The following is a 14,187-nucleotide window of genomic DNA, read 5'->3' on the forward strand; positions in this document are numbered from 1 at the left end:
GACTTCTCCAAATTGCTCGGCGCTGGTATCCTGCAGCCTTCCTCATTAAGGAAGAGCAGGCCCATTTCTTTCCGGCAGCACTTTAATTACTGACGAGCAGAAGCCTTGTGCTATTACATTCATTATTGCATGTTGTAACCTGGCTGCACCTCCCGCTTTGGAGCAGTGGAGTGTGGTCACCAGTCCCAAACCCCTGAAGCCATCAGTGGCAGGTGGTGAGTGTGGAAGCCTTATCTCCAAGACCAGGGTCTGGGCCAGTGCTGGATTTCTACTCTACTCTTTCTTGCAACTGTCTTGAAGATGAGAGCTCAGGACCTTTACAACATTGAACTTCGACCTGGGAAGGGCACCAGTGGGTTTCTGCAAATAAAGGCCGTGCTTTCAGGGGAAAGAATTACCCTTGGCAACCCTGGCACCTCTTATTGTCTGGCCTTTCCAGGGGTCTGATTTCAAGGTTATGCATTCCTCTTCCTATGGGGAGTGACACGCAGCCTTTTATGTGTTTGCCTCCAGTCCTTTGGGTAATGGCTTCCTCCAAATAGCTTCAAGGTTTCACAGAGCTTGTGAGATGGCCAGTTGGGACAGTCTCTACCATGGCCATTTCTTCTTCATGGAGGAACCCTGCTACACAACACAGCTGTAGGTGGAGCCTCAACCTCTTTGTGCCTCCGTGTTCATCTGTGAAGGAGATTGGATGTGGTCCTTTCCATCCTTTACTGATGTTGAGACTCTGATGCAGACTTCAGCCCATTTCTGAGGCCAAAGCCCTGAATGAATGAATGAATGAATGAATGAAGGGTTAGGGGTGCTGGCTGGAGGCCTTCTAGAAAGGAGAGTAGATTGGGGCCATAGAATTTCTGAGAGAAGACCTACTGCCCTTCTGAGGCTGGTGGCCTAAGGTCTGAATTCACCTAACTGCTGCCATTGTGGAAATACTAAGATTTCCCTTTGGTTGCATTTTCAATCCTGTTGGTTTAGAAATGCTGAGTGAGTCATCCTTGCTGTAAACACCCAAGGACTGCCTGGCAGGTGCCATCTGCTCTGCTAGGTGCTCGGGTACAGCTGCTCAGCTGGAATAGTCACTGACAAATTCACACACAGTTGTGGGGCAAACTCTGGGTAGCTGTGGACCTTTCTGCTGGACAGAAAGGGCTCATCTTAAGTGCATCCAAGAAGAAGTCCTGGAAAGAATCTGGACTCCCAAGCCCTCCAGCAGAGCTGGAGCAAGACATGGGGTGGTGCGCACCTGGGGCAACTCCAGCTGAGTCACCCACGGATCCAAGAGCTTTGCCGTTCTTCTTTCCAGGTGCCGCAACCTCTCCTTCCCTGACAGCCTGCCGGAGGTGAGCATCGTGTTCATCTTTGTCAATGAGGCCCTCTCGGTGCTGCTGCGCTCCATCCACTCGGCCATGGAACGCACGCCCCCGCACCTGCTCAAGGAGATCATCCTGGTGGATGACAACAGCAGTAATGGTGAGTGGGCCGCCCACCCCCTGCTCCCTGACTGACAGCTGGGCAGAGGGTTCAAGTTCAGGTTCTCATTTTCTCAAGGCTTTCTATCCCTGCTCCTTCCTTGGGGTATCACCTCTGAGATGAGAGATTCATGGCAGTCATTGCTTTGGAAATTTCACTGCCATGCCTCCCAGAGGAGACTTTTCCTTACTGGATAACCACTCCCATCCAACACTTTATCCAGTGTGATAGGATAAGACAAAAAACCCTGACCTCCAACCCACTGTGTACACAGTGACTACTGCCCATGAAGCATCATTTCATTTAGTGGTGTTTCTTGGCCTCTGCCTGGAACAGTGTTGCTTGGAGTGGTCTTAGCAGTGGTGGTAATGAGGGTGGGGGCTATTGATGGTGCTCATGGTGCCAATGGGACTTCCTGTGTAATTCAACAAGAGCAACAGGGCTGCTACGTGTGTGGCCTCTTTGCTGGATCTCCTTTGCCCTATCCCATCTGTCCTTAGCAAGGACCCTGAAGATGCCTTATTAAAGTCTTCACGTCACTCCTTCTCTTTCTCCAACTACCACCAGCTACTCAGTCCCTTGGTGCACATTTCGTGGCCTCTGATTCCGCCCCCCATATATCGCCCCCATATTCTCCAAACTTAAACATCATGTATTAAAGACAATTTAGAAACCAGTGCTCTTGATTGGACCTTTATATGGATGCCCGTCTAATAATGTGTGATTTTTAAAAACAGACTGCTGGGTCACTGGATCATACAGTCCCTGGGCTTGTGTTATCGTTTAAGCCTTTTCTGGTGCAGGTAGTAAATTTCCCAGTGAATCATTTGCTGTAATGAGATGGGCAATTTATGATTTGTTATCAATTAAAGCTGAAACATATCAGATAATTGAAATGCATTTAATCTCAATAAGCGAATTTTCTTTTTCATTTTATCATCATGTAGAAAGAAGTGTAGGAGCAATGCGGGAAGGGAGTTTTAGAGCTTTCTGAAGGGCAATGCTCATGAATCACTTGACTCTCATTGTTCCATAGGCTTAAAGAAAGGAAAAGGCATCAAGGATGTCAGCAAGTAGGCAATAGAGTTCTAAAGGCGATTGTCTATCATAGGAAGACAGGAAGGGTTCCAGCTCCCATCCCTTTGGGCTGCCTACCATCTTCTTGCCTGGGATGTCTCCATTCTCTAGTGGCTAACAGCAGACCATGTAGGTATCCTCCTTCTCAGCTCCACCTGGGTCTGCGCCCCCTTTATGTCTTACATTGAAAGGACACAAGGGACGGAAGAACCATTCTTCAAAAGGTTAAGGACATCCCTGAAGCAAGAGGTTTCCCTGGGCCCACTCAGCTGCACCAAAGAAAGAGCAGAATGAAGCGCTAAGAGGAAGAAGTCCATTTGTCCCCATGGCGAGAAGCTTATCATATCCTTAAGGATGCTATTTGTCTTTAATCCTTACGGAAAATAAGGAAAGCTGACACTGTGTTTAAGAAATTTGAATACAGAAAGAGAGTCAAATAGAGTCAAATATTTTGAATTTAAGAAAAGTTTAGACTTTAATTTTGTAATGTTGGGAACCATCAAAATATTTTAGTCAGAAGAATAAAATGGTCAGAGTTGGATGAGGGAGAGATTTGGCCCTATTTATGATATTAGCTGGGATAAGGGGCATCTTGGAAAAGGGAAATGGGTGAGGTTATTGTAGCAAGAGGGACAAGAAGTCAAGAGGCCTAGAGTCATGGTGGGTATGTGAGGATCAAGGGCAAGACATAGGCCTCAGAAACACGAGGAAAGAATCATGTTGAACCTGCTGTGGGCAGGTGGACCAAGGGAGAGCAGATCAGTGCTGACTCCGAGTTTCAAACCAGGGCGCCTTAGGGAATGATAGTGCATTGCCCTGGTGGCGAGGGGGAAGGAGCAGAATACTGGTACGGTCGTTACTCATGAGCCATATATATATACGACAATGAATTACTTGGGAGTGGTCAAAACCAAAGCTCTTGGGAGCTTTGTGGTGATGGTATAGTTAAATACCTCAGATGTGGTGGTGGCTGATAAAGCCTCATCCTGCTACCTACACACACCCACAGAAGCACCTGAGTAACTGGAGAGGTCTGAGCAAGTTGCATTGATTGGAGTGGTATCCCAGTCCTGGTGTTTGTGCTATAGTTGTGTGAGATGTTACCACTGGGGAGGCTGAGTAGAGGGCGCCTGTCATCTTCTCATACATTTACATAATCTGTAAGTACTTTAAAATATAAGGTTAAAACAAACAGCTCTTCCAGAAGATTCTATATCATTAAGGTCCAGGTGGAGTCTGGACATCACTGTGTTAAAAAGCCTCCCTATCGATTCCCAGCTCTGACAGACAGCCTGTGGTTGGAGGCCTTGTCACTTGGGTACATGTTGAGTTTCCAGTGCATGGTGACAAGGGAAGAACTCTGGGCTGAGGTTAGAAGTCACAGATTTAGAACCCTCTTCATGGTGGATAAGAGACCATGGAAGGGTCCCTCAACTGCTCCGTCTCAGCTTCTTCCTCTGTGAATGGGGGTGATAATCCCCCTGCTGGCCTCAACTGTCTTACAGTGAATTGAACAGTTAATGTCTCACTCCTCGTCCCCGCCCCATGTTCAGAGGGCCAGCACACAACTGGTGAACCGCACAACTGGAGCTCATAAGTTAAAGTGGGGACGTGGATCTGGAGTCTCCTTGAAACCACCAGCTGGGTGGAGAGGGTGGCAAAGGAGAAAAGAAAGACCAGAAGCTTGAGGGAACCCTGAGGTTAAGATACTTGGAATCAGGAGGAGAGATCAGCCAGTAAGGGACAGAGAAGGAATAGCCAGGAGGGTCTGGAAGCCACCATAGCCCCGTGCATGCAGAGAATTTCAGGGCGAGGTAGCCACCTATTCACACACACCCAGACAGGCAGAAGGGGTCTGAGGAGAAGCCCCTGTGGTTGGAAGTTGCGTGTCATAGAAACCTCAGGGAGAAGCAATGTTAGTGGAAGGCTGGGGCTGGGAGCTGTGGGAGGCAGATGAGACGGAGAGCAGGCAGTGAGCAGAGATATTTTGATCATGGAGGAGAATCATAAGTTAATGCAGGAATGGGAGCAATGTTTTCCAAAAATAAAAATAAAAAAATTATCATAATCTAGTACAAGAAACATATTTACTTCCTGACCCAGGAGACACACCTACTCATACCCACACACAGCACAATTGAAGCTGAACTTTTAAGAAACAATACCCACTCTTAAAAAGCAAAGCACTCTGCTATTTTCCATTGTGTTCTATTCTTTGCTATTCAATTCTATTGTGTTTTATTCTCTCTCTCTCTCTCTCTCTCTCTCTCTCTCTCTCTCTCTCTCTCTGTCTCTTTAAAGACAGGTTGTTCTCAGACCCTAAGTGCATATTAGAATAGTTTGTAGAGCTTTCAAGAAATTTAGAGGCCCAGGGAGTATTATAATGGGTCTGGAAAGGGGCCACCAGAGTCCTTTGAGGTTAGGGTCTGGAGCAGGGCCTCTGGGGAGGGAGAAGAAGATGCATCCAGGGAACAGAAACCAGGTTGTCTCTGGGAAGAAAGGGCCCATCTCTCTCCCACTCGGGAGAGACATGTGAGTAGGGAGAAGTGGGAGGCTGCAGGGCCCAAGGTGGGGAACATTGTGGGAAGGGCTTGGTAGAGTGCCCCTGTGGGGAGTGGACAGGGAGGTGACCAGTAATGGGGCTCCTTAAGACCAGCCTGAGGAAGAGGCCTTTGAAAGGTGCTCAGAGGAAGGGTACCATCTTTGGCCTTGGGACTGGCTCATTCCTGAACTCAGGGCGGCTGTGCTGTACCCTGTCCAGGCTCCACTGGGGAGTGGCTTCTCTTGGATATGATTGCACTCAGCGCAGGACTCTGGCTTACTTCAAGGCAGGCCAACTTGGCTCAGCTCCACAAGCATTTCTAGAGCATGAAGAGGAGGGCAGATCAGATTAGGCCCTGCCATAAGTGTAAACTAGGGATGGACCGTAACAGGACTCCTGCCGCTTCCTGGCCGTGGGCTTGGGGCTTTGGTTTTTGTAGGTACCATGTGGGGACATTGCCATGCCCTGTCTGCCTGACAGAGTTGCTGAGGCTACCCGGTAACAGGAGAAAAAGTTCTGCACAAGCCATAGGGTGCTAAGGGGACCCTAAGGGCGAGTTAAAATGACAGTAATAAAAACAACAACACCGGCCGCAGAGCCATGAGACCAGCTGACTGTGGACGCGCAGCCACTGTGTGGGAAGAGCGCCGAGGCTGGCATCTGGCCAGCTTTTCCGTCTGGCTTCGCTTCTTCCTAGCTGTGTGTTCTTAACCTCTGTGAACCCCATTCTCCTTATCTACAAAATTGAGATGTATAATCCCTACCTCCGGGATTGTTTGGAGCTTGGACGAGATAAGACGTGATGGAACGGATGTCGCTGTTTAACATTCTGAGGTAACAGTCGGAGCCGTTGGACAGTCTCATCACGGGGCCCTCCTTCCTAGCCCTTGCCACCGCTGAGTGGGCCGGGGCCTTCTCTCTTCTTCATCCTCCTCTGCTGCACCTTTGCCTGGGCTGTCCAGCCTGGGCCAGGAAAGGGCTGACAATCAAGCTTTCTTCACCCAAGCCTCCAGGCCTTGAGTTCTCTCCCAGGAAGACATTAGAGCTCTGCAGTGGGCCTGTGTTGGAGTCTGACCCCTGTCCTCTGCCTCCTTGGCAACATCCTCAACAAGCTCTGACTTTGCAGGGACTGGTTTCTATGTGGGGTGCCGCCATTCTGCTGCGGTGGTCTCCAACATTAGTGTTTCAACTTGGTTAAAAATATAAGGATTCATACCAGGCAACCCCCTGCCTCAGAACATGGGCACTGTTGTGCCCTGCACCTGGAAGGCTCACCCCACCCCACCCCTGTGTCTGCACCACCTGCCCCTTTGCCTCTTTAGGCCTTTCCTCAGTTGCCACCTTCTCACTAGGGCTGTCACTGAACCACCCCATGAGAGTGACAGCCACATCCCTGACACTCTGCTCCTTCTCTTGCTTCTTTCCCTCTACAGCACCTTCTGCCACCTGATGGGCTGAATTTCCCTGTTTGCTCTCTTTAATTTATTTCTACAAAAGTTCCCTAAAGATGGGGCATCTGATTTGCCCCCTTCTCTGCTCTAGTACCTAGACTAGTGCCTGGTGCTGTAGGTACTCAATACACTTGACTCAGTGAAAGCGTGGGTGGGTGGGTTTTTATTCTGCAGATCTGGGGCAAGGCCTGGGATCTGCATTTTAGCAAGCTTCCCAGGGCATTCCAACACAGGCGGACAATTTCTGCCAATCTCTATTCTAATTGTTGCTCCCATCTGTGCTGCAGCAGAGGAGCCCAGGAGAGCCTCCTCCCCACTCTCCCAGGGATCCCCTCAGATAGCAGCCACTGCTTGGTGGGGGGAACGCCTTTCTGTCTCCCAAGGAGAAGGCATGAATGGGGTGGTGGGTGAAATGCAAAACAGAAGGGGGAGATCCTCTTGCTATTAGCCCATCCTGACCTCAGGGTCAGAGGGTCAACCTGAGCCTCCCAGCCCTGTCACCCAGCCTCCCTAAGCTTTCCTGACAATCTGCCGTGCTGACCTACTCTGCAATTCTGAGGCCATTTTTCTCCTCCCCTGGATCCTCCTCCTTGTTATCTCAAGAAAATGGTGGGAACAGAGATCTGAGCCTCCTGTTTTTAATTACTATGTTTTTTAATGCATCCCAAAGGGCCAGTATCTTTAGTGGGACTGAGTAATTCAACCTCCACAGACTTCCAGAGTGGGGGAAACCCTAGGGTTTCCAACTGACAGAGTCATCTCTGCCTTTGAAACTTGGCATTCATTTGGTTACTTACTCATTCATTCATCCATCCAGGCTTGTGTCTGTTCTTGGTTGGCAGTGACTTGCCCAACATAAATCAACCCCATACCTGCCCTCCATCCATTTTTTCACTCATTCCTCAACAGTTTTCCAATGGTGTGTAAGTTATGTTGAGCATACAACTAAGCTCTTTGCAAGCTCATTCATGCTACACAGATACCCTGTACCTAGCACAAAGCAGGTGCTAATGAACATGACCCTTTTACATTTATTTCTTCACCAGCTGTCCCAGAGATACCCCACCCCACAGTTCAGCCACCCCCACTTCTGACAAAAAGAAACTCCCCCCAAACAAAACAAAACAAAAATCCCCATTTTCTCTGTTATACTCAGTTTCTGTTCCCTTTTGGAATTCATGTCCTCTTTTAACAAACATAAAATTCATATACCTTTCTTTCCCGACACTTGAAGTTCAAAATTAACCTGATTTTCTGACTAAAAGCACATCAAAGAAATGGTAATGCCAAATAGTCTTTTAAGAATCCCATTCATTGGAGGCTTGTGTCTGTTCTTGGTTGGCAGTGACTTGCCCCACCTAAATCAGCCCCATACCTGCCCTCTGCAGCTGCTTCCAAACAGAACTGTGGCTTTAATCTGTCCTGTCCTTGAGGGCTGGGGTGGAACTCCCACCATGGACCCGTGATCCTATTGCTGTTGGATCCAGTCTTCACCCTGGTCATGTTGGGTGAAGCCCTGCACATGCATTGCCAGGAGAAGGCATACAAATAGGTAGGCCTCAAGAGACAGGCAGACGGAGGTGCCCCCAGTGTCACAGGGGTAGTCAGGTGGCCAGAAGCCTGCAGAACCCAAGGGGGGCCAATCGAATCCCCACTGGCTGTCAGGGGAAACTGAAGACATGTAGGAAGAAATCTGCCAGTGTCCCCTGACTGTGTGCAATAGAGCCAGGCTGGAGCCCTGGTCTCCTGAGCCCAGCCACGGTGCCTTCCTCCTCCTCCTCATGTAGCCTCTGCTTTGTCCTGACTCCGGCTCTTCTGCTTGTTGGCACTGTATGTGGGCATGGTTATCCCCAGCTAGGCAGCCCTGGGCTAGGTTACAGTGGCTCTGGGTACGAGGCCTAATTAGCCCTCAGTGAGATTAAAGATCCCCCAAGCCCTTCAGTCGTTTTGCTGAGCTCCAAGATCTAAGGTTTAGAAAGCCTTCCACGGCTCCCCTGCTCCAGTCTGGGCAAGGGAATCACCTCCCCTAAGCCCTGCTCCCTCCTTACTGCACTGTGGTTTAACTGGGTGTGGGTTCCCTGAATTCAGTACCAATTAGCCACAGAGAGAGGCTTCTAGTCCTGGATATATCAGAACTCCAGTGTCAAGCTCACAGGAGTCACTCAGTCCATTTTACGGACAATTTTAGTCACAATCCCCCAGGGAAGGAGAAGTGGTAGATATTTCCAGCTCACAGGTAAGGAAGCTAAATCTCAGAGAGGTTTGAAAAACAAGTGGCCAGGGCCCAAGGCCACATGGCCAGGAAATAGGGGAGTGCAAATCCAGATCTGCTGGCCCCAAGACGCCTGTCTCATCTCACTGCACTGCTGGGAGCCTTGAGGTCAGCGGACACGGGTTCCCTCTTCTCCGGTTCCCCATTGGCAGCCAGCACGCCTCATTGCTTCTTGAGGAGTGCAGACCAGAGCCAGAATGACGACCACACACACCTTACAATTGCAGGCCTGTGTCATAGAGTTCAATGGGTTAGCCCCTGCACACCTCTTTTAGGTACAGTAATGGCTCAAGTCTTGGACTTACTTCAGTTCTGGGGGCAGCAGGCAGGCTTGACCAGGAAGGGTTCCCCAGGCTGGCCTCTAGGCAGCTGGCTAGACCACTGCCCAGCTGTTGCCTATGGCCAGGGCTGGAGTTTGACCCTCACTTCTCAGATCTGGGCCTCTGACTAAAGTAACTTCAAGTGCTCCTGGGTAGACAGAGTCCTTAATAAGTACCCCCAGCTCACTGAGCCCTCACATGTACCAGAGCTATTTTAAGTACTTCATATAAGTTAATCAATGTCCTACTATAGAGGTAAAAATCAATGTCTTTTTATTGGGAAAAAAAAAAAAAAAGGAAAAACAGGGACAGAGAAGTTAAGGAACTTGTCCAAAGTCACACAGAGGGGAGTTGAACTCAGCTACCTGGTATTATAGCCTACACCCTTGAACCATTAACCACTCTGTCTCTGGGACATCATAGGCCTCTGATTCCAAAACACTTATTTGAACTTTGTCCTCTTTCTTTTCCTCCATCTCCTTTGGAGAGAGAGAGATGCTGGGCACCAGGATGAGTGAAGTGGGAGACAAAGGAGGAATTTGAAAGGGCCTGGTTTTCTCCTCCACTGGAGTTTTTTCTGGGGGAGAGATGTGTTACTTGGATGCTTCTAGGTTCCTTCCTAGGATGAGAGGTAATTAAAGAGTTGGTAGCCATGCTTTAAGTCATCTTGTGAGAGATGTATTCCCTTTGAAATAGGGAGAAGTTGGCATGTTTGTGGGTGTGTGCATGAGTGTATGATGTGAGCACATGTACGTGTGCATATGTACCTGTTTGTGTGCATACTGTGCTGTGCACTGTGTGTATATGAGCATGTGTGTTTGTATGTATGTGTATGCATATATCCATGTTCATGTTCTGTCTCTGTGTGCTTTTGTATGCATATGGAGCTGTGCATGTGCAGTCATGCAGTGGTGAGCATGTGTAACTGTGTCCCCACTAACAGTGGGTTGATCCTCTTCCGCCACCCACCATTACCTGGAGCCACCTTCAAAAGCCTCATGAATGACAAGTAATTGCACAACTGTGAATCATTATTTTTAATTGTTGGTAAGAAAATCACAATGCAGTGACGAAAGAGAATCAGAGCTCCCAGATTGTTTGCCACCAGCTGCTGGGTCCCCCGCCACCCCCTGCAGAACCCCCATCATCCCTTGGCCCAGAGCCTGCCTAATCATTGTTTAATGTTTCAGAGATGCTGTCCTACACAAGAGATACTCATTCCAGACTGTAAAACTACCAACAGTTTTGCATGCAGCTGGAATCATTGCATTTTTTTTTAAAGCAGAGGAAAAGAGTGGTCCAACAGTATTGTGTTTTATGGAGCTTAAAGAATCCCACATCACTAATTGAATTACAACCTCCATTCAGGCACCTTCAAGGTATTTACACAGCCAGATGTGCTCGGCCTGAGGCTTTATGTCACTGCCCTCCTATATGCCCTTTACCAGTGTGACCAGGCTGACCTACCACAAGACTGGCAATAGATATCCAGTAACTGGGAGGTCGAGACTGTATTCTTTTTTTTTTTTTATTGGTTGTTCAAAACATTACAAAGCTCTTGACATATCATATTTCATACATTTGATTCAAGTGGGTTTTGAACTCCCAATTTTACCCCAAATACAGATTGCAGAATCACATCGGTTACACATCCACATTTTTACATAATGCCCTATTAGTAATTGTTGTATTCTGCTACCTTTCCTATCCTCTACTATCCCCCCTCCCCTCCCCTCCCCTCCCATCTTCTCTCTCTACCCCATCTACTGTAATTCATTTCTCTCCTTGTTTATTTTCCCATTCCCCTCACAACCTCTTATATGTAATTTTGTATAACAGTGAGGGTCTCCCTCCATTACCATGCAATTTCCCTTTTCTCTCCCTTTCCCTCCCACCTCATGTATCTGTTTAATGTTAATCTTTTCTTCCTGCTCTTCCTCCCTGCTTTGTTCTTAGTTGCTCTCATTATATCAAAGAAGACATTTGGTATTTGTTTTTTAGGGATTGGCTAGCTTCACTAAGCATAATCTGCTCTAGTGCCATCCATTTCCCTGCAAATTCCATGATTTTGTCATTTTTTAGTGCTGTATAATACTCCATTGTGTATAAATGCCACATTTTTTTTTATCCATTCATCTATTGAAGGGCATCTGGGTGAGACTGTATTCTGAAAGAGTCCTGGGTGTGCTCACCTTTGCTCCTTGCTGCCTGGGGCTGTTTCTACCTGCCACATCTTTGATAGCCAAGCCTGAGAATTATTCTTGGGAATAACCACAAACCTGTCTCTGGTGCCATCCAGCAGTGCTCTCTCCAACTGTTTCCTTAACAACTAGCATGACTTTTGAGCTCCTGGTTTTCCAGATAGTAGATGCCCACCTCCCCATGCTGTCTCAAGCCCCAACCCCAGGCCTGGGTCCTGCTTTGGCTGGTGATTCTGGGGATAGAATTTGGACTCAAATGTGTCAGTTTCTGAATCCACATCTCAGGACTGTCACATATGGCTCCGCACTTTGTACCTCTCATCTGGCCAGGGCCACATGAAGGTGTAAAATGTAGCCCCACTCTCCTCTTGCCAAACCATGCACCATCATATGAGCCTGGCCCACTGTCTAGCTGGGTGTCCCAGGAGGGTGCCCTCGGTAATGCACATCACAGTGCCAAATGCTTAGTCTTCTGGCACTGCCCTCTGCCGAGACAAGCAGTAGCCTCTCCTTTCTAGGGGTGGCCTGGCTGAAGCAGAGCTTCTAAAGCCTGGGATGAGTTTCCTGTACCTGCTGGACTGTGAACCCCAGCTTTCCTCAACCTTCTCTAAGTTGCTTCTGACCTTGGCCTTTACCTACGTTCATCATCAGTCCACAGTTTCTGGCTGGAAAGTGGAACAGAGTCTCACCAAATCACCTCCTTCATCCCCTAATGGGGCCCTGACTGCCTATTGGGCTCTGTCCAGCCCTCTTCCTTGAGGGAGCTGGACTCTGGTTCCTGTATAACTACACTAGAATCACAGCCTGCTCCCATTGGCTGATCCACCTGGCTTCCTGCATCCAGGGAACGGGGACTTCCCACTGATAAGCTCCTCTCCCTAGAATGAGCATGCTCAGTGATGCCTGGTGCACAGGCCCCTTGGGATATTGCCTGTTTGTAGACCAACCCCAGAGCTTGGTCAGTGTGTCTAGCTCCGGTCCTCCACGTTGCCAGCCTCTGCTCAGTCCTTGCCAGCCACTCTGCTGAGGTCCCAGCATGTGGTACCATGGAGTCTGCTAGAGTCTGGCAGTGATGTGGGTGGCTCATCTCCCTCTGGTGTCCCATTACCTGATAAAGGAAACTGTCTTAGGGAATGGGAACTCCCCTCTGAGACAGTGCCTGGAGCGTCAACAGCCTACCTTCTTCTTGGCTCATGAATTCCTTGTGTATAATCCGCAGCAAGAGGATTTTGGACCACTTTGTTTACAGACTAGCCAAGGTGACCAGTTTTTGATAAACAAAGCTAGAAGAATCCAATACAAAAAGGCCTTTCTCCCCTGTCAGCTGGGTGACAATCTGTCTAAGGGGAAATTCCCAGAACTGGAGTGGAGTATGGGAAGGGATCAGGAGAGTTGTCTCCTGCCCTCAGGTGAGGGGCCCTGTAACTGGCATCTGGAAGTCAAGCTGTCCCTGGAAAAGGCCAGGGACACTGCCTGGGCCTGCAATGCAGCCATCAGGAAAGGACTTCTTGTCCACTCTTGGCCCATAGCCTATCTTGCTTAGCAGCTTGAAAAGATAAACTCTGGCTGACAATATTACAGCCAAATTCAGTACACTCTCATAAGCCAGGGCCTTAAATAGCTCAAAACCCAAATCAACAAATCAAATACTTCCTACTTACATGTTCCAGTGTGTCTCCCAAAGTTCATGTGTTGAAAAGTTAGTCCCTATTGGAACAGCTCTGAGACATGAGTAGGTTCTTAGGGCTCTGTCCTCATGTATGAATGAATGCCATTATTCCTGGAGTGGGTTAATTGTTGCAGGAGTGGGTTCCTAGGCAAAGGAATGAATTCAGACCTGGTGTTAATCAGTTTTCAGTTACTGTGATAACTGTAAATACCCAAGAATATAAACATATAAAGAGGGAAGGTTTATTTGGGATCACAATTTTGGGGGTTCCAATCCATGGTTGGTCGGACTCCTTACTTTGGACCTTTAGTGAGGCAGCATATCATGGTGAGGAGCATGTGGTAGAGCAAGCTGTTCACCTCATGACTTGGATGCAAAATTATGGAAGAAGAAGGGGTGAGGGGCCCATTATGCCCTTCAGGGGTATGTCCCCAATAACCAGAAAACTCTCACTAGGCCCCACCTCAAAGTTTCCACTACCTCCCAGTAGCAACCCATCCCTTCTCCCTTCTGCCATGTTATGACACAGCAAGGAAGTTCTCACCCAAGGTGGCTCTCTTCCATCTTGGACTTCTCAGCCTCTAGAACCCCGAGACAAATAAACTTCTTATTCATTTTAAGTTCCTAACTCAGGTATTCTGTTAGAGCAGCAGAAAACAGTCTAAAGTGTTATTGATATGGAATCTTTGGAGTATAGAATGCCTTTTGAAGGAATTGATTTCAGGAAAAGCTGCACCAAATCATGCAGTGACCCAGGTGACCTCCAGTAGCACCAGGGTCAGTGTGCTTGGCCAAAAGAGGAGCGTGAGAACAAAAGTTGGTGTCAGCATCCATCCAAGCTGCCACCCATTTCTGTCCTGCGTAATTGGCTCTCAGAGCTCAGAGATGATGAACAGCCCTCTTGTTTGACGGACAGGACAGGGGGTTGTGCAGGAGGCATTGTCAGGTCGGGAAGCTGGTACCAGTGACTGAGGGTCTCCTGGCAGGTGTGGACCCACCTATGTTGCGTCTCAACAGAAATCTGTTCTCACCAGTGGTCAAGGCAAGGCAGGTTTTTTAATTTAATTTAATTTAATTTTTAATTAGGGCGCCAATCTACTCTAAATGGTCCTAAATGGAGGAACCAATTCCATCATTTTCCAGCGACTGCCTCACCTCTCTGTTCAGGCTCACACTCATTCA

At 48.3% G+C, this 14,187-nt stretch overlaps 1 protein-coding gene across 2 annotated transcripts in view; it reads left to right on the forward strand.

Annotated features, from left to right (window-relative positions):
- Positions 1–14,187, forward strand: part of Galnt18 (polypeptide N-acetylgalactosaminyltransferase 18) — a 346,719-nt gene that overhangs the window by 183,117 nt on the left and 149,415 nt on the right. For both annotated transcript variants that reach the window (XM_027942359.3, XM_027942360.3), the window contains exon 3: positions 1,307–1,473. In XM_027942359.3, the coding sequence (XP_027798160.1) occupies positions 1,307–1,473 (167 nt within the window). The remainder of the gene's footprint in view (positions 1–1,306; positions 1,474–14,187) is intronic.

Source organism: Marmota flaviventris, chromosome 9 (genome assembly GCF_047511675.1).
Source record: "Marmota flaviventris isolate mMarFla1 chromosome 9, mMarFla1.hap1, whole genome shotgun sequence".
In the NCBI taxonomy this organism is placed as follows: domain Eukaryota; kingdom Metazoa; phylum Chordata; class Mammalia; order Rodentia; family Sciuridae; genus Marmota; species Marmota flaviventris.